This window comes from Maylandia zebra, linkage group LG4, assembly GCF_041146795.1.
Source record: "Maylandia zebra isolate NMK-2024a linkage group LG4, Mzebra_GT3a, whole genome shotgun sequence".
NCBI lineage: Eukaryota > Metazoa > Chordata > Actinopteri > Cichliformes > Cichlidae > Maylandia > Maylandia zebra.
The window spans coordinates 21778730-21797278 of record NC_135170.1 but is presented as its reverse complement, the minus strand read 5'-3'; the positions used below and the strand labels follow the sequence as shown (position 1 = coordinate 21797278).

The window sequence follows — 18549 nt, the reverse complement described above, 5'->3', positions numbered from 1 at the left end:
CATTGTAGATCAAAATCGGATTGTACTTTTCTGCATTCATAATTCCATCAGTTTTGACAAGATCTTCAACATCATTGGCTGAAACTGACCCCAAATACTATCTGTATTTTACAGATAGAAAGTTTTGGCCAGTTGCTCTTTGGGAGTCACCTTGCTGGTGCAAAAATGCTAAGCTGTGTTATCTTTGGCATTTTTTTTAGAATCAACTGTAGGCACAGCTCTGGTTCATCCCTGGAGTTAGGGTTGTGAATGAATCATAGGTCTGTGTTTAGTGAAAAAGCAGCCAGTGTCTAAAGAAAAGCTTTGAAAGTCTTTCTGATAACCTGTACAAGAAAGTCTGTCTCCTTGGAAGCAAGATTTATAGAAATGAGTGGTCTCTCAAAACTTGCATAGTACTTTATTATTCAAAAACAGTCTTCTTCTTTTTTTTACGCACGTTGACTCCTTTATTATTGTTAGGAAACAAACTAAAAAACACGGCATACTCTTTAGTGACTGCCATTATTCAGTGTGTCTTTGCTGAACTATTTCTTTCTGAGTCTCGCAGTATTGTTAGGTAAATACGCCTTTATAGGATTATTTCTCCTTAACTCCTATCATTAATCTAAGAGTTATATGATCGATACATGTATGTAGTTATCTGCTGCCCTCCAGTGGTTACATGGAAACTAGAAGTCATTTTCCTAATTTTGCAACAGCTGAAAGTTTAAAACAAAGATATGAGAACCACAAAAGCAGCAGTAGCATTTTAGGGCCAACCCCCCTCCCCGACTCGGTTTATTTTCTATGCATTGCATCGTTTCAGTATATTTTCATCGATTACTGAAGCGCTGTGTCGGACTTGTTTACACCGGAAGTCACGTGAGCACACCTACCGGTGACTCCATGGCAACCGCTTGAGTTAACATAGATAATGGCAGAGATCATCTGTACTAAGAAATCATTTTTGCAGAAAATGTGTGAAGGTACGGCCTGATGTGTTTGTCCCTGTGGTGAAACAGAAAAACAAAGGTTCACGTGTTCACTGTGTCTTTGTAGAGTTTGAGGCCGAACAGCACAGCGGTCCCAGCCCTGCGTGGACAGAGGCCAGCTCTGTGAGCACCCAGCTCTCCCGGCACAGCGTAAGTACACACAGACGACGTGATGTGTGCAAATACAAATCTGTGGGATTTAATCTGGATCCTGTGTCAGCCTCGTTTGAGATAACTGGGCCAGCTGGGTATTCAAATGCATTCTCCGTCATGCGCAAAACCCTAACACATACATGTGATGTGTAAATTACAGCTGCCCTGAGACAAAATGTGAACCTAACTGATGGGGATTTATAAATATTGCTTGAAGTGCAAAATAGCTCCTCCATTTTTATATGGTTTATAACAGAAAACTATAAAATAAATTATTTTTTAAACTATTTTTGAAGTCTAAATTGTTCATGAAAGTTGAATGATTGCTTTGGTTAGGTACTTATGGATGAGCCCGATGTTTGCTGTGCTCTCCCTGGATACTCTGCATTAGAAGGACCTCATCCTTCACGGCAGAATCGCCCCCCAACTGCTGAAACTACACCTTTTCCCCAAGTCCCTGAAAGTAAGATACATAGCTGCTCTCCCTGTAATGTGAAACTGTAAGTATTAATACATATTTGCCATCATTATAATTCTGTCTTTAAAATGTTGTGCTTGTGTCAGATCCTGTCACGCGTTTCTTGGAGAAGAAAGTGTTTCCAGTGTTGGTACCTGGACTGGAGGCTTTGCTAAGAGAAGCCCAGAAAAATGGCTGCTTTAAGGTCTAAGTGTCTTTAATAAAAATCAATTGTAATCCTACAATTGGACCTCTGAGAAATCAGAAATTAATCAAGGATAAAAATCAACCACTAAAATATTTTTTTTTTCTGTTCAGGAAGTAAATAACCATAATTTGACATCTTAATCAAAAGCTAATAATTAATTTTATTGGTTTTTTTCTGCTTTTCTTTAGGAAAATGGTAAATTTGAAAGTTCACGGATAACAACAATAATATTTTAATATTTAAGAGTAATTAGTTTAGTGCATCTGTGCCATGAACCTGACATTGGGCGGTAGTCTGATCAATTTAAATGCTGTACAGGAATAATTAGCCAGTAGAGGGATCTAAAAAACAATTCAGTGCTTACAGACACCAAAATGGGAGCTTTGTTGTTTTAACGCTTGTACATTTTGCTGCTTTATAGTCAAGGGAGATGCTGAATGTAGGGCAGTCTCTTTTTTATTTCAGAGGAAAATAACAGCGTTTAACCCATGTGACTTTCTGACTGAGTGGCTCTACAAGTAAGAGTCCTCCTACACACACCTCACTCTGCACTCTGTAGTACTACCCTCACCTCACCACATAGATTCTCTCTGATGTCACATTGAAAGTGCTGTGTATGTGAAACACTGCACGTTTCACGTTTTTCATCCTTCCTCAGCCATAACCCTCGCAGGAGTGGACAGGAACCAGTGAGCTTTCATGACATCCCCTTTGTCAAGGACTGGCTTGGGATGCAGTGAGTATCTCTTCAGTTTGCACACCATGGTTATTATAGCTAACAAAGACGAAACTAAAACTGGGTGTGAAAAAACATTTTAGTAAACGAGAATAAAATAAAAATGCTAGGAGTTGCAAAACTGACTAAAATAGAATAAACATTTCAAGGGAATATTCTTAGCTTTAGTATTTGTAAAATAACGTGAAATTTTCATAACATGTACTGAAGTTATTGTACAAAAACATACAGTGTACAGTTTTTAATCCAGTGTCTGTAGCAGAGGTGTCCAACATAAGGCCCGAGGGCCAGAATCAGCCCTCCAAAGACTTCAATCTGGCCCAATGGGCAATTCTAGAAAATGTGAAGGTGAGCATAAATTTAGGACTTTTAATTCTATCTTCCAACGTTTTGCAGCATGATAAAGAGCTCCCCCATGGCCAATCTTACAACACCACGTTTCACTGGTTTGGCCCACTTTAAAATCAAAGTGGGATGTAATGGGCCCACGATGTAAAATATGTTTGACATCTATGGTTTATAGCACAAAGCAACTATAAGCTATGACACACACACACACAAACTCCATGTACGCTCTCCTTTCTTGTCTCATCACTCTTTCTTTTCCATTTCCTTCCATCCTCCAGTCCCAGGCCGCCCACTCCTCTGTTTCTGCGGCTCACTGAGTGCGAGGCTGCTCTGCTCATCCAGGCTTTCTGGAGAGGATACAAGGTATGTTGGACATGACTGGAAGCTGAGTGCTTTTTACAGGCTTTCTGTCCCAACATTTATAAAAAGGGCTGGGGTTTGCAGAATGACAGGTCTGAAAAGCACCAAAAAGTGTGAAAAAATAAACAGGAAACCTAAACTTTAAGAACTGAGGGACGTTTTATGGAATGAAGAGGTTGCATTGCATAGTCTTGGATGCATTTTACATTTCACTGACACACAACTTTAGCTTTGCCTCCTTGACCAACTTCACAAACTCATCAAAGAATTCACAGTGTGGACATAAGATAACATTTTGAAGAAGAAAGTGTGTAGGAGTCCGGCAATCATCCCACAAGAGCACAGCGACCCTGTGTGTGTGCGTGTCTGTTAGGCTACAATAGGCTCCCGCTAAGCGTGCATCGGCCAACAGTCTTGTTGTTGTCAGTCTTGTTGTATAATCCCATCCCCTTAAAGAGCCCCCTCTTCCACAGGGGCTGCAGTTTCATTCAGCAGCTTGATTATGTCATCAGTGATGCCAGGCTTTAAATCCCTCCTGTGTGGGTGTTGTGGTCTGAAGCACTCTGTGCTGTGATATAAATAGATATGCACAGACACTTCCAGAGGCAAACAGCAGCATCTCTCTCTGTCACTCTTTCTCCCTCACACACACGCACGCACGCACACACACACAGATAAACGCCAGCTCCTGTGGTGTAAGGATAAGCAAGGGTCATGTTTTGTTTGTCTTGACAGAACCTCTTCTTTTGTGCGTTTCTTATCCGAAGTGCTTGTGGGAGGATTCAGCCTTAGTGTGGCTGCACAAACCACTGAGAGGAAAAGATGCCAGCTGCACTGACGTGGACAATTGCATTACATTTGAATGATTTGAAAATGTTCTTGCACATGTGGGCCTGAAGATAAAAGTGTGGATGCGGGCATAAAAAAAGATGGATCGAATGTGTGTCGTGAACTGCTGGGGCACCAGCAGAGGGCAGCACTCCCTCTTATTTGCCTTTTTTATTTTCTCCATGAACAACAAAATATAATTGATCTCTGCCCACATGTGGTGGCAGCAGTGAGCCAGCTGTCTGTCACTCCTTGCTGTATGTTTACCCTGAAATAAGAGGTTCAGCAGGGCCACTGATAGGACTGCAGCTGAACACCCCAAGGGATTCAGGGAAAGAGAGAGAGAGAGTGGGTAGAGACAGAGTGAGGGAATGGGAGGATTATGAGGAAGGATGATGGTTGGTCTATGTTTGGAACACTTTCGCATGGATGGCAAACGGGAGGAAAGAGGCGAGCTGATGTTGCAAAGTGGTGTCAGAGTAGGAAGATGCAGTTCTTCTAGGGGGTGGGAAAAGGGAGAGAGATGCAGCACAATCAGGGTCTGCAGCTGAGCGTTGGCCTCTTGGAAGACGCCTCTAGGATCATGACTTATTTAGGCTACATGGAGTGGAGCAGAATTTTTGTTTGGTCCTGACAGGCACTGTAGTGTGTTTCGACTGCTCTCACCTTGACTTGAGAAAAACGGCAGTTAACAGCGGAGTGGGCAGCAGAGGAGGGACGAGCACGTCAGCACAAACCGAGTGAACTGTAAAGCACCAGTGCCTTGTTAAACTTCTACTGGGATCATTAAACATAACTATTACAGAATTATTCTTACACCAGCGTGCAATCAAGATGTCGTAGCTCACAAATCTAATTTCTAAGTAAAGAATTCCAAGGAATGTTTCACTCAAATCTGCCTCTCTGTCTGATTTTATGTGCTTGAGGATAGTTTATTAGAGCATAATAGGATTGTGGGATTTTCCTGTAATATATAGTCAGTATAAGATCAGTGCACTCTGTTCACTTCACCCCCATCTGCCTCCACACGCACCCCATTCCCCCCCTCACACTTACACCCTCGGCTGTTATATAACCAGCTTGACGCAGCGCTGACTGCAGAGGGTGTGTGTGTGTGTGCGTGTGTGCGTGAGTGTTCTGGTAAGAAAGACAGACAGACTGAAGACTAGGAAGGGGCATGAGAGTATTTTTGCAGAGTGGAATTTTATCCCTCCATTATTAATCGCTTTCATCAAAACGCTGAGGGCTGAAGCAGAGCAGTGCTGGAGCGCACACAGACGCACACACAAACACACATAGACACAGATGCAAACTCATGACCCAGACAGTGCGTTTGTCTTTTGTTTCACTCACGTATAACTGTTAAGAGCTCCTAGGTCTAAACATATTATATAATCTTCTTTACACCGTGTACCTTAACCTAACTATAATCCATTCATCCATGCCTGCTACTCTAATGCACACTGATGTGCAAGCATGGACACATACACAGTCTCCTCTGATCACTAAGACTTCTCAGGATTATTCAGCTGAGCTAGAGTAGTGTGGCTGTAGTGTAATAAATTCCCATTGCAATTAGACTGTCAATATTAGTGGGTTGTGGTCTGGTAGCTTTGCCCTTTATCATCATCACTGCCATTTCCACTGGCTCCAGTTGCAGATTTATTTATGTGGCTGGCCTTATCTCAGCTGCAGCGCACCTTTTATCTGACTGGAAAAAAAAAAAATCAAACCTAAGTCAGTTTTTTGGGGGGAGGGGGAGGGTCCTTTTTCTGTAGTGAAAACTTGAAACAAATACCATCAGTTGATTTCCACTGGAGAGTTTGGTAGATGAAAAGTCTGATACAACCACACACAGTATAAAACAAGGATGTAGCCACCGTGACATCACCTGTCCTATTTTGAAACTTCGAAGTGTTTTCATTGTCATGATTTTGTTGTTTTGAAACCAGATGTGATAAGCATTGGCCAGAGCTGACCGTGAAATTCGGCATTCATTGGCTAACTAATTGCCAGCCCTATCCTGTTACCCAATGTGCACCTCCTGGATAAATCTGGTTTTGTGACACTTAGAATGGCTAAAATGTAAAAAGTAAACTTGATGTTTTCTAGTGAAGGGTGATGTAAGGCAGTTAGTTAGCTAGCTGCAACCAGCCAGAATACTTCTAGCTTTGTCCAGTCCAAGACAGCGTTGGTGTCATTATGCAGTGTATACACTGTACCACGTATATGACATATAGTAGGCTTTATACAACTTTGCAACCAAACAGTGAAAAACGTTCTTTCTTGTGCATGTTTCAACAATGTTTGATGATGTCATCTTAAAAACTTTTTTAAAAGGCTCATACATCTTCTTTCTCACTGATACTCCCTTTTTTTACATTCCTCATGCATTAATTTTTGTCTGCTTCCAGAATGTGTCGTTTTTCCTACTCTACTTTTCCTCTCCTATCTGTCACCTCTATCCCCAGCCGGCAGCTGGTCGTGGTCGATGGCTGCCACTTCCTGAGCCTGGTTCTGCCTGAGGTCTCTGCTTGTGAAAATGGAGTGCTACTTTTCAAAAGTGTTTTCTCTCTATTTCTCTCTTGGGTCTTGACATTTTTATACAAAGTGCTTTGAGGTGACTGTTGTTGTAAATTGGCACCACATAAGTAGAATTAATTCAACAGAATAGCAAAAATCTTGGGTTTCATCGGCTTTCTTTCTCATAGGCCTTTTAATAGACCTTTCCTTCCTTCTTGTACTGCAGCTTCAGATATTAAGAAATGGGGCACTTGCTGAGTTGTATTCCTCCTGACATAAACGAATAGAGCTGGTTGAAAGAAACACACACATATATGTACACACACACACACACACACACACACACACACACACACACACACACACACACACACACACACACACACACACACACACTTGCCCCTCCCCAGAGTACTGCATAGTCAACAGTAGAAGTAGGTCTATGATTCCAGTTCAATGGTCCAAGGGCAGCAATAGATGAATGGTTTTAAATGTGGTTCGCTGTTAAGTCAATTTGATGTACCACGTGCAGTGACACTCATGCAGAAGATATGTCTCAGGCTTGGTCCTTGCTTACCCTCCTGTAAATGGGCTGATGTCTCATATTTTCACTTGTGCATTTATCTGTGCCTACATTTGTCTTAGTTCTTATTTAAATGTAAGTATTTTTTTACCTTTAGGACAGTAGGGTGGCAGTGCAACTGCTTATTGTGACTCAGTCTACAGGGGCATGAATACAGGCCACAGGTCACTGGGCTGGTTAAGCCTTGAAGGAAGCTGTGGTGAACACAAAGATGATGGATGGGTGGAGTGTGAAGGGAAAATAAAGCAGACTGTGGCTGTGTCTTTCTGCACTTGGTCGTGCAGCCACTTCCCCGGGTGAGGAGCTCAGTCTCACAGTCAGCTTTACACTGGAAAGGAATGCAGCTTGAAAGGCTGAGTTACGAGACTGCAACGTGTGCGTGCACACCATAATGTTGTATGCAATTGTGGATAATGTGGTGTGTGATAACAGTGGCCCTTGCAGTGTCTCGGTAATTTTTCTAATCACTCTAATCCCAGCCTTCATGCAAACATACAGCATGAGAGGACTGAGTCACATGCACACAAAACTAGGCTCTGCCACGTGAGCAGTGCATCAGCACGTATGATTATATCAAGAAGATAATGCGTTAGCGAAGTTTCACTAAGAATTCAAATGAGTATAAATAACTGTGAAAAACGATGAAGTTGAGATGCATATATTCTAACACGCAGTACAAGTAAAACGTCAACATTCTTAACCAGGCTTCGTGCCCAGGGTCAAAATAACTTAGCCCTGCAAATCAGCTGTGCTGATGCACACAGACAGGCTTCAGAAAACTCAGGCGCACACACACACATACAACTCAGCCCTTTGTCTCCTGCTGTCATACACAAGCTGTCAGCATCCTGCAGAAAGCTAGTGTATTCATAAAGTCAGCTTTCCAAGAACTGACTTTGATTTTTGCTCCATTTCCATCATTTCGGAGAAGCTGACAGCATCAGAAGCAGAAAGGGAGAATACAAGATTTATGGAGGACATCAGTGAAGAGTGACAGAGAAGAAATGGCACACAGACACAAATAAAGCACACAAGCGATGGTGAGCAAACACAACAGACTTAACCACCCCTCCTCCCTCTGACCCTCACCCCTCATTTCCATTTCTATGGTTTGCTCCCATCAGCAGAGAGGCTGCTGCAGCACTGTGACACCCCGTGAATGAACTATTGGAGCGCTCTAGTTTTACCCATTCCTAAACCTATCACCAGGCTTATATAACAGACCCACTTTTGTACAATAGCAACACTTTTGTTGCCACATAACCAGGCACTTAGGAGAAAGTTGGGGTTGAATGGAGCAGAGTGAAAGGAGACTGGTGAGAAGAGAGGTGGGAGAGAATTCAGAGTGAAGAGAGGTGGATGGAGAGGGAAGAAATACTGATGTGTTGGGGAATCAAGGGAGAGTAATGTGTTAGTATGAAAGACAGTATCTGAGGAGAGATCTACCACCCAGGGAAGAAAGAAGCCTGTCAGAGATAGTTGAGTACAAAGAGCATAGAGGAAAGAAAAAGGAGGAGTAGGAGGACTAGTTAGTGGGAGAAGAATAGAAGGAGGAGGGATAAATATGAACAGGAGGTGAAGCCCTTTACAGATATTTTATTCACATTTGCAACATCAAACTTGCTCGGTAATCTTTCAGGAAGTCCTGCAGCCCACATACACACACACACACACACACACACAAAACCAAACACAACAGCTGCAGTAGTTTCATCCAAGAACAGAAGCATAATTCATACAGCCTGGATTAGGCTGAATCAGGGTTCCTGTGAATCCTTAGAAGCTCTTCATTAATCTCATAGTAAGGCCTAACATTTTAAAATGCATTAAAATTAATTAATTAATTAAATTTAAAATAGGAAATAGGATTTTATCACTTGCTTGGCTTATTGTTTTCATTTATTTTTGCAGCATGGTGTAGGCAAGATGTGTAAGTTGCAGTATGTGTTTCAACCACAGTGCAATCAGTATTACTGGACCACATATTTGCATGGAGATCTGACCAAATGGCTTACATAAGCAGGTTTTGGCACAATTGATGGAGCCATGAATTCTGCTCTGTACCAGAAAATCCTGAAGTAGAATGTCCGGAGTGGCCTAGTCAACGTCCAGAGTTGAATCTGATTGAGATGCTTTGGCATGACTTTAAACAGGCCGTTCATAAAAACCCTCCAATTTGGCTGAATTAAAACAATTCCGTAAAGAAAAGTGGGCCAAAATTCCTCCACAGTGAAAAAGACTCTTTGCCAGTTATCGCAAAAGTGTGACTGTAGTTCTTGCTGCCAAGTGTGGCACAACTAGTTTAAGGAGTGACTTTTTCACAAAAATTCAGGTAGGTTTGGATATTTTTTTCCAATAATAAATGAAATAATCATTTAAAAAGAACATTTATTTACTTAACCCTCCCTGGAAATGTTCTTAATGTTAGTAACTAAAGCATATACTGTAACAGACTTTCTAAATAACCTTCTTTAAACAGTCCTAACAGCTTACTAACACTGATTAGCTTGTGGCTCAATTAAGTTATTGATGATGTTTGCTCATGTGAATTTATGCATGTGCGCCCTTTGCACGTGTCCTGTGATTGTTATAGATCAGGGCACAGCCAGATGTTCAGGAGATGCGCCAGTGGCAGAAAAAACTGAGAGAGACCCGTGACATTGGCAAAACTGTCAAGCAGTTCTGGGCGAAACAAGAGAGACGAGGTAAGCCCACATACGCTTACACACACACTCACATGATATCACTGAATGCCAGCCCTCAGGCTTGCTAGTAGCATTATATCTACTACTATCAAATTCTCTTCAGTGCCTGACAAAAGCTGCTGATATTCATACAAAGGTACTAGACTGCATAGAAATCAGTCCATACAATATTCAGATTTACAAAAATAAATACGCATACAGTGCGGTGTGTCAGCCTGTGCACAAATAGAGTTTCACACATATAAACGGCTGCAGAGATATTCACGCCAACAGGGCTTTGATTTTTAAAGCTGAAAGACGAGGATTCTGGGAGCGGTGACACACAGAGAGAATGAGGGCAGTGACGGAGAAAGAGAAGCAGACATGGGGAGAAAGTAAGTAATTGAGAGAGAAGATTGCAAATGAAAAAGAGAAAGAAAATGTCTTGAGGGCTCAGGCTACGCTTGTGTGACAGCGACGGCAGATGATGGGGGGGGGATTCATGTGTGGAAAGAGCGGAGTAACAGAGTGTAGAGGGGAAGGGGATGAAGTCTGAGACGAGGGTAAATTGATGTGTACGTCTTTGCCTGTGGCGAGTGTGTGTGTCTATGTGTGCACTGTGCACATATGAAGGACAGGGAAGAGCAGCTGAGAATGCAGACCCATGTCCACTGTGACTGACAAGCATTAGAGTTAAAGGATGATGACTACACGTTGTCTTTGGAAGCTTGCATAAGAACAGAGTGGTACACTGTACATGCACTTTCTTAAATCCAAGTAGGCTTGCAGGGAAAAAAACACGACTGTTGCAAAGTTCAGCAAAAGAAATTTATTTGTACTAATAAAGAATAGAGAAAAAAAAACAAGCACACAAACAGGATTTTCTGTGGGGGCTTCATAAGAAGCCAAAGAACTTTGGAGAACCTCCAACTTTTTTCTTCTAACATCACCATACCCTTGATACCTTTGGCTAGTATAATGAAATTCTTATCATCTTTGTGCTTTGTACAAATTAGCATACTGAGCTGAATTCACTGATATAGTCACCAATGAGGATGCCACAATACCAATACAGATACCTAATTTGATACCAAAACAAACTGAGTATACAGTGGACTCAAACAACAACTCCTTTATCAAAAAGTCATTTTAAATAGATGATATGGTCAAGTGTTTATTTCAAATTTTAATGCTGTATTTTTTTTGACAGGACATAGACTGAAATGTCAGGATGGTTGCAGAGTAACCTACTAACATTCCTATGAGGTATAACATGTACCATTTTAAGTAAATCTTAGCTCATTTTGAATTTCATGACAGCAACACATCTTAAAAAATTGGCGATGTTGGGGAAAAAAGACTGGAAAAGGAAGCTGTGCTAAACAAAAACAGCTGGAGGAACATTTTGCAACTAATTAGGTTAATTGGCAGCAGGTCAGTAACAGGAGTGGGTCTAAAAAGAACATATTAGAGAGGCAGAGGTTCTCAGAAGTAAAGTTGGGCAGAGGTTTACCAAAAACTGTTTCTACAAATTGTGGACCAATTTTAGAATAATGTTCCTAAATGTAAAATTGTAAAGACTTCAATCAAGAGAAATCTCCGTGTACAAGGGACAAGGCTGAAAACCAGCATTGGATGCCTGTGATCTTCAGGTCACCCAGGCATTAAAAACAGGCATGATTCTTTGATGGACATGAAAGAAACATTAAAGCTCCATCATCAAAAAAAGGAAGCCACATATGAACATGACCCAACAATGCTGCTGTCATCTTTGGACCAAAGCTCATTTAAAATGGACTGAGAAAAAATGGAAAACTGCTCTGTGGTCAGACAAACTGAAATTGGACATTTATTTTGGAACATGGCGCATCCCGTGAACTAAAGATGAGAGGGACCACCCGGCTTAAGACCAGTGCTAAGTTCAAAAACCTGCATCTCTGATGGCATGGGGGTCCCATCAGTGTGTATGGAATTGACAGCTGGCACATTTGGAAAGGCACCATCAATACTAAACGGTATATACAGGTTTTAGAGCAACACATTCTCCCATTGCATATTTCAGCAAAACAATGCCAAACCACATACTGCCTCTATAACAGCACTGTGCCAGCACTGTAGTAGAAGAAACACGGCCTGCCTGCAGTGCAGACCCAGACCTTTCTTACAAACAACTGGGGGCAGACCACTAAATGCACCATCATCCATGTGTAGCTTTTGCTGTCCTCGCTTCATCTTCTTCAGAATGTGAGCATAGCTAAAAACACCTTTAGGTGCATCCTGCCCCTGCTGATTCCAGAAGTTACTAAAAATGCAAATCAAGTCACATTTTTTTGAATATGCATCAAACAGCAGAGCAGCAATGGTGGCACAATGATCAGAATTCTAGCCTCACAGCAAAAAGGTTCTTGGTTTGAATCTGCAATCTGGTTGGGGTGTTGCATGCAGAGTTGCATGTTCTGCCTGTGTCTTTGTGGGTTATCTCTGGGTACTCTAGCTTATTCCCACACTCAAAGACATACACACTTAGTGCAGTTAGGTTAATTGGCACTTCCAGATTGAATGTGTGCGAATAGTTGTCTGTCTTTGTGCAGCTAGCGGGGGTAGATTCTTGGTCTTTTTTTAGGGACATTGTATTTATTTTTCCACGCGCCTACTGGAACGCTGTACCATCATGGTGCATCACAACAAGTTAGCAAGTGGACAGAAAAATCAAAACACATGGCAAAGAACAAAAGATGACTAAAAGAAGCTTCTCTCTACTTTGCATTGTTGCAGCTGTCTACTTTTCCAGCGGGTCCACGTAAATGATTTCAAACATTTCGATAATAAGGATACAGAAGGTGCAACTCCTACATGCACAATAGGACTAATGACACAGAAGGAAAGAAATCCGATTACACCGTGCTTACAGCAGACAGCTCAACAGTAATGTTGTCGTATTGTCTCCCCCTTAGGGAACTGATATATTCAACGAGGCAACACTCATCTTCTACCCACAAATAAATAGGGATGGATGTGTGTCAACATCACACTGTTTGGAGCAATACTGGGAATTGTCTTCTTGAATGAATCCATAAATAATTACAATCTCTACATTTTACTCTGGTGCTCTAATCTGTGTAATTGCCTGATAATTTACTGCACTTTGTGGTGAACTTTTTATAGATGGGAGGATAAAAATAACCGCCAGATGTAAGCTTTGTAAAATAATAATATATGATAATAATATATGAAAATAGTTTTTAAAAAAGAAACCCTCAAGAAGCAATTACATCTATATTTAATCTATTCTGCTCTTCGCATTTAACCCAGATACAGGAGCATTCATACACTGAGGCGTGCTTCAGCCCATCTGACGGGGGTGTGGCGGTGTGTCATGATAAACACACACACCCTCTAATAACGCTAGTCATGGTAGTGTTTCAGTTTTTGTCGCTCAGAAACAAAGAACAGTGGCATCATGAGCACAGGTTGTTTCCACAGACGCATTCCACACAACAAAGGCGCTCTCTGCGGCCGACGAACATTCTTCCACGGGCGTGTGACAGCCATGCCACACTGCCACTGCTAACCGCCGCCGCTGCTGCTACTGCTGACCTGACATTCTAGCTGGGGGCCTGGGGATGGGTGTGCATGCGTAAGAGAGTGCATGAGCGTCTGTCCAGACTGTCGGCCTGCATGGAAACCATTTTCCAACCTTTTCAACTGAGTCTACAATGGATGAAAATAGGAGAGAACAAAAAAGACAGAAAGTGACAGAAGTTGCAGTTTGTTTGCCGGCTTCTTCTGTTTTTGTTTTTTGGATGTTATAGAAGTCGCCTTCCTGCACTGTGACACATAAATGACCCATGTTTGGTGCACTTGCAGAGTTAAAAAGAGAGCGAGAAATAATTTAGGGAAGCTCCCCTTCCAACTGTACGCTCATTCTTTAAGTCCCACAACAGCTGTGCTCATCTCATTTGACCCGAGAAAGCCGGCGTACAATACCTCCTCTGCCGCTTCATAGTCTGAAATCAGAATTAGTCAGAGATGGAGAGAAAAACAATGAGGCAAAGAGCAAAGAACATGCACACACTGATATGTCAAAAGGTCACATCGCACTAGACAGGTGCAGCTCTCAGCAGTTCATGAATCACCTCGACTGTCCTTGACTGGTGCTTGTTTACCGTCAGTTTAAGCCCTGTTAAAACAGCTTGTGACATCACGTGGTTGGTGACATTGTTTTGAATAGATCAACATGAAATGAAGTAGCAACAGAAATCTGTTAATTGTTTTGGCCTTCTCCCTTGTTTTGTTTTGTTTGGTTTGGTTTTCTTCACCCGCCATGCCAAACTACAGCTTTTTAAAAGATAAGTCATGGGATCTGAATCAGGGAAATGATTCTCAGATGATAAAACAAAAAAAATACTGAAGGGCTCCATCACTGCATATTTGGATTCTCTATATGTACGGATGCATTTTGAAATCTTAAAAAAAAAAAAAAAGTTATTTTTTTTCCAAAACCGCAATTCCATCACACTTTTTCAATAATTAGCTTGTAAATAAAACAGTTCAATTCAATTCCATTTTATTTATACAGCACCGAATCACAGTGTCACCTCAAAGCACCTCAAAGCACTTTATATTGTAAGGTAGACCCTACAATAATACTACAGAGAAAACCCCAACAATCATATGATCCTCTATGTGCAGGCTCTTTGGTGACAGTGGGAAGGAAAAACTCCCTTTTAACAGGAAGAACCAGGCTCAGGGAGGGGTGGCCATCTGCCATGACCGGTTGGAGTGAGGGGCAAACGATACCGTAATTTGCACTCCATGACAGCCTCTTGGGTAGCACTTGATAATAATGTCATACTATTAAGCATTAGTAAGGTATTAGCGAGTGCTTAATTCATCATTTATATATCATTAGTCCTCCTTAGTTTGACATTTATAAATACAGATGTGTTTATCCATCTGTTACTCTTACACTGTGTACAGCTATCACTGCTAGTAATTATCCTAATTTTAGTCATAATGATATATCTATATTTATAAATGGCATACTGAAGAGTAGTAATGCTATATAAATGATAAATTAAGCAACTACACATACCTTACTAATACGTTAATAATGCTTCATAGCATTATTTGTTATAAAGTGATACCGGCTTTTGTTTTTCATAGATATGCTTACTTTAACAGTGTCAAAGCTGTCACTCTTTACTGACTGATAACAACAATAGCAGCAGCAGAGGCAACCAGAGTAGCGTTGTAGCTGTGAAAGTGAGAAAGTGTCAGCACTTGTCTCAGTCGTGTTCTGTTCATAATTTTTCAAGTTATTCTGCTTAAAAAACTGCACTTGAAAAGAACTCGCTTGATATCATTAAAACCTTTATGCAAGGAACAGATAATTCTGCTAAATTCTTTAAAGGCTAACACATTCAAGATTTTTTAACCTGTTATTTAAATGAGCTAATCTGTCAAATTCCTAAAAGATTGTAAGGATCTTTTTTGCCTGGAAAACATATCCGAACATCTCTTGTTTGTCTCCAGTGGGTTCGGCTATGACAGATCTTCCAGAAAGCCCCCAGCCTGGAAACAATGTGTCCATCCAGGTGGTTTCCCCCACTCCCCAGAGCACCGCGGTCCACACACCCACCACCCATATGAGCCCACAGCCTGGTGAGTGGCTCAGACCCAGCCTGCACGTCAAGGAAGAAGTAGCCTCTACATGTCTGACTAATTTCCTGTCTGTGTCCAACAAACTAATCGCAGGGTCTCCATCGTTACTAGGAACTCACAACCTGAGCTACCCTGGTGGGACTTGGTAACTGGAATCATTAGCCTTGTGTAAAAGCTTTTTTTCTGCTGTTTAAACACTATTAAACTCTGTTAGGCTGATGTCAAATTGACCTAAAGTGATCAGTCAAACAAGCCCTGTTTAAGGAAAAAAAAGAAAAGAATAAAAAAGATGCCTGTAACCAATTTGATATGGCCAGGCCAGGATTTATGGTCTGAGATCCGTGTCTAATTAGTTTATTGCTTTCATTGCCTTTTTGATGGATCACTTCCCTTCACGAGTCTCACCCAGCCAATGAACACCATATAGCACGGTTCACATATTATACTGTCAGGAGTGAAACCTCTTGTAACGGGCGTCATAATTTCTCTCTCCGCACCTCTGGATGACAGCTCAGTGGAAGATAACCATATTTCCTTGATCTGTCCTTTCCTCTTTCCTTAGCAATAGACATCACTCCACAAAAGAGGTCATAGCATTTCCATTCAAGCCAGAAATTGAGGCCAGAGTCAAAGGTGGCTCGGCACACGGCACACCGCTTTATATCCTGTTTATCAGGAAAGGAAATGACATGTCAGACAGCTGAGAATAAAAGAGAATTGGAAAAACATCACTTAGATCACTGGTTTGTATTTGGCAACTATCTGACAAAAAAACAATAATCTCTAATATTATGCTTAGATTTTTATTACATTAAAGGGTTAAAGTAAATTTGCCCTGTATAACAATAAATATGAGAATATGTGCATATATATGTATAGTTATATAATAACACAGCTGAGGAGATTAAAAAATAAAACCCTGTTAATCAGTAAGTCACTTAACATTTCTGCCACAGAAACATGGGATGGCTTGGCTACTCATTACACGCACAACATGAAATAACGCCATAAAAATAGATGTATGAGGTGTATTTAACTTTTGTTTATTCTTACTTAGTAGGAGTATTTTCCTACTGCTGTTTTGGTCTTCTGCCTAATGTGTCGAATAGGCGCACATTTTGCATCATCCCCATTGAGTCTGCCACCTTCAGCTGTTTGTTTTTCTAGCTGTTGGCATTCAAATATTTATCTTGAATCAGCCTCAGAAATCATGAAATTTGATTTGCAAAAATTAAAAGACTGCTGCTCAAGTGACTCTACAGTTCTTCTTCCTGTAAGACTGTCCGGGTTATAGCTGTTTTCTCTTGACTATGGGTGTCAATTAAAGTGAAAGAATAAAGTGCACTCCTGGCATTTTTCCATCTCGCCACAAACCCAGCGTACCTGAGAGGGTACTGATGGTTGATCTTCTGTTTCATGATGAACTGCTTCTTAACCAAGTGAAGCATACCACCTCAGAGTGAGTCATGGGGAGGGTCATGTATCTCCCTTTGCAGGTATGTGGATGCCTGGAAGACAGCTGCCACTGGGTGAGGAGATAAAACGGCCCATTTAATTCTGGGGACATCTGATAGAGGAGCCAGCTCCATGAAGTCTGGCAGAACTGTACCCAACTGAAACCCGATCACACAGCAGCAGAAGGTAGTGTCGGCATCAAGCTGTCAGAGCATAGACAAATAACAACTGGTTCTGGGTTGTGATTCCAGGCTGATGTGTTAGTTAAAACTTTGTTTACACATTTAAAATGTAAAAACAAAAAGATCTTATGAATGCACTGAATGTATTAAAGAAGCCTATGTCAGACAGACAAATACCCAGAACATGTAGCCCAAAGTTAAACTACAGACTCATATTTCCATCTTTATCATCAAAGGACAAAGTAGCCATTTATGAAAATGCAATACTGTGCAAAAGACTTGAGCCATCCCTCATTTCTTTATATTTTGCTGGGAAAATGGGAAGTAGATTATATGATTTTATTGAAATCTGTGCAGGATAGGGGTGAGCATGAAAGTCAGTGTTTTATAAAACCCCCTTTATTCTTCAACACATTGAAGATGTGAAGATGACCCCACACTGCTTCAACAAAGTTGTTCTGGAGAGGCTAATCCATGACGGACTGTGTTCCACAATGCTTTTCTATTTGTATGGTTTTACTGCACTGGCATCGTGTTTGGGATCATTGTCATGCTAAAAAATGTAGCTGCTGCCAATCAGATGCTTTCCACATAGCATTGCATTGTAGCTCAAAATCTGATGGAACTTTATTTTTCTGATGAGGCTTTGGTGAATGGTAGATGGATCAAGGGTCAGATGCATTGCTCACATGGGAGGTATTTGCTGGATTTTTTCCTATCCACTCCAGTTTTCTCATTTTTTTGAGGACACACTGCAAACTACTGGGATATGCCAAATGTTCAGCTAACAGCTCTTTGTAAGTCATCTTGTTGGTTGAGAAATAATATTTTATGCCAGTCAAACTGTGTTGTCTTTGCAATTTTTTTCTAGATTCAAGTAAAGAAATTTAAACTAATTATGTGTTTTTGCAATAGTAACAAAGTGCCTAAAGATGCCTAAAGAAATTGTAAAAGAATTCTTTGTGAAGTTGTCTGTTATGTATAGACAAACCTCTGGTTCATCCTTTGAGTTAGGTGCCTTTTGTAATGCTTAATTACTTGTAGGTTGAGTTAAGTAGCTTAACAAACAAAAACAAACAACAACAACAAAATTCCTCTGAAAATGGTTAGGTACAAGGACTGGACTAAATGAGTGAAAAAGCAACCAGTGTCCAAAGAAGAACTTGGAGAATTATTGCTCAAGACAATTTTAAAATATTACAAGAAAGTAGCTTCCTGGAAGCAAAATGTAAAGAATTCAAGGGGTGATTCAAGAATTTGCTACAGATATTAGTGAACATTTTTTGTCAAGAGTCTGATTGGGTAGTTTATCTGTTAAAGATGGAATCTGTATGCCTATTAGCTTAATTAGCATAAAGACTATGCTAATTCTTTATGCTAGCCTGTCCATGTTCAAA

At 40.9% G+C, this 18549-nt stretch overlaps 1 protein-coding gene across 3 annotated transcripts; it reads left to right on the top strand.

Annotated features, from left to right (window-relative positions):
- Window positions 1-834: 834 nt before the first annotated feature.
- On the top strand, window positions 835-15851 carry iqck (IQ motif containing K). Of its 3 annotated transcripts, none has more exons than XR_013098345.1 (10): window positions 835-965; window positions 1039-1121; window positions 1461-1587; window positions 1689-1786; window positions 2255-2307; window positions 2448-2525; window positions 3152-3236; window positions 9761-9872; window positions 10163-10246; window positions 15387-15509. XR_013098345.1 is itself a non-coding variant. In XM_004558291.2 (10 exons), the coding sequence occupies exons 1-10, from the start codon at window positions 914-916 to the stop codon at window positions 15662-15664; spliced, it is 873 nt and encodes a 290-aa protein (XP_004558348.2). In that variant the 5' UTR covers window positions 835-913; the 3' UTR covers window positions 15665-15851. The 3 variants fall into 3 exon arrangements, 2 of the variants coding, with proteins under 2 accessions (XP_004558348.2, XP_023009533.2); XM_004558291.2 differs by lacking the exon at window positions 10163-10246 and adding an exon at window positions 15609-15851 and having other exon boundaries at window positions 15387-15515; XM_023153765.2 differs by lacking the exon at window positions 10163-10246 and having other exon boundaries at window positions 15387-15851.
- Window positions 15852-18549: the final 2698 nt, after the last annotated feature.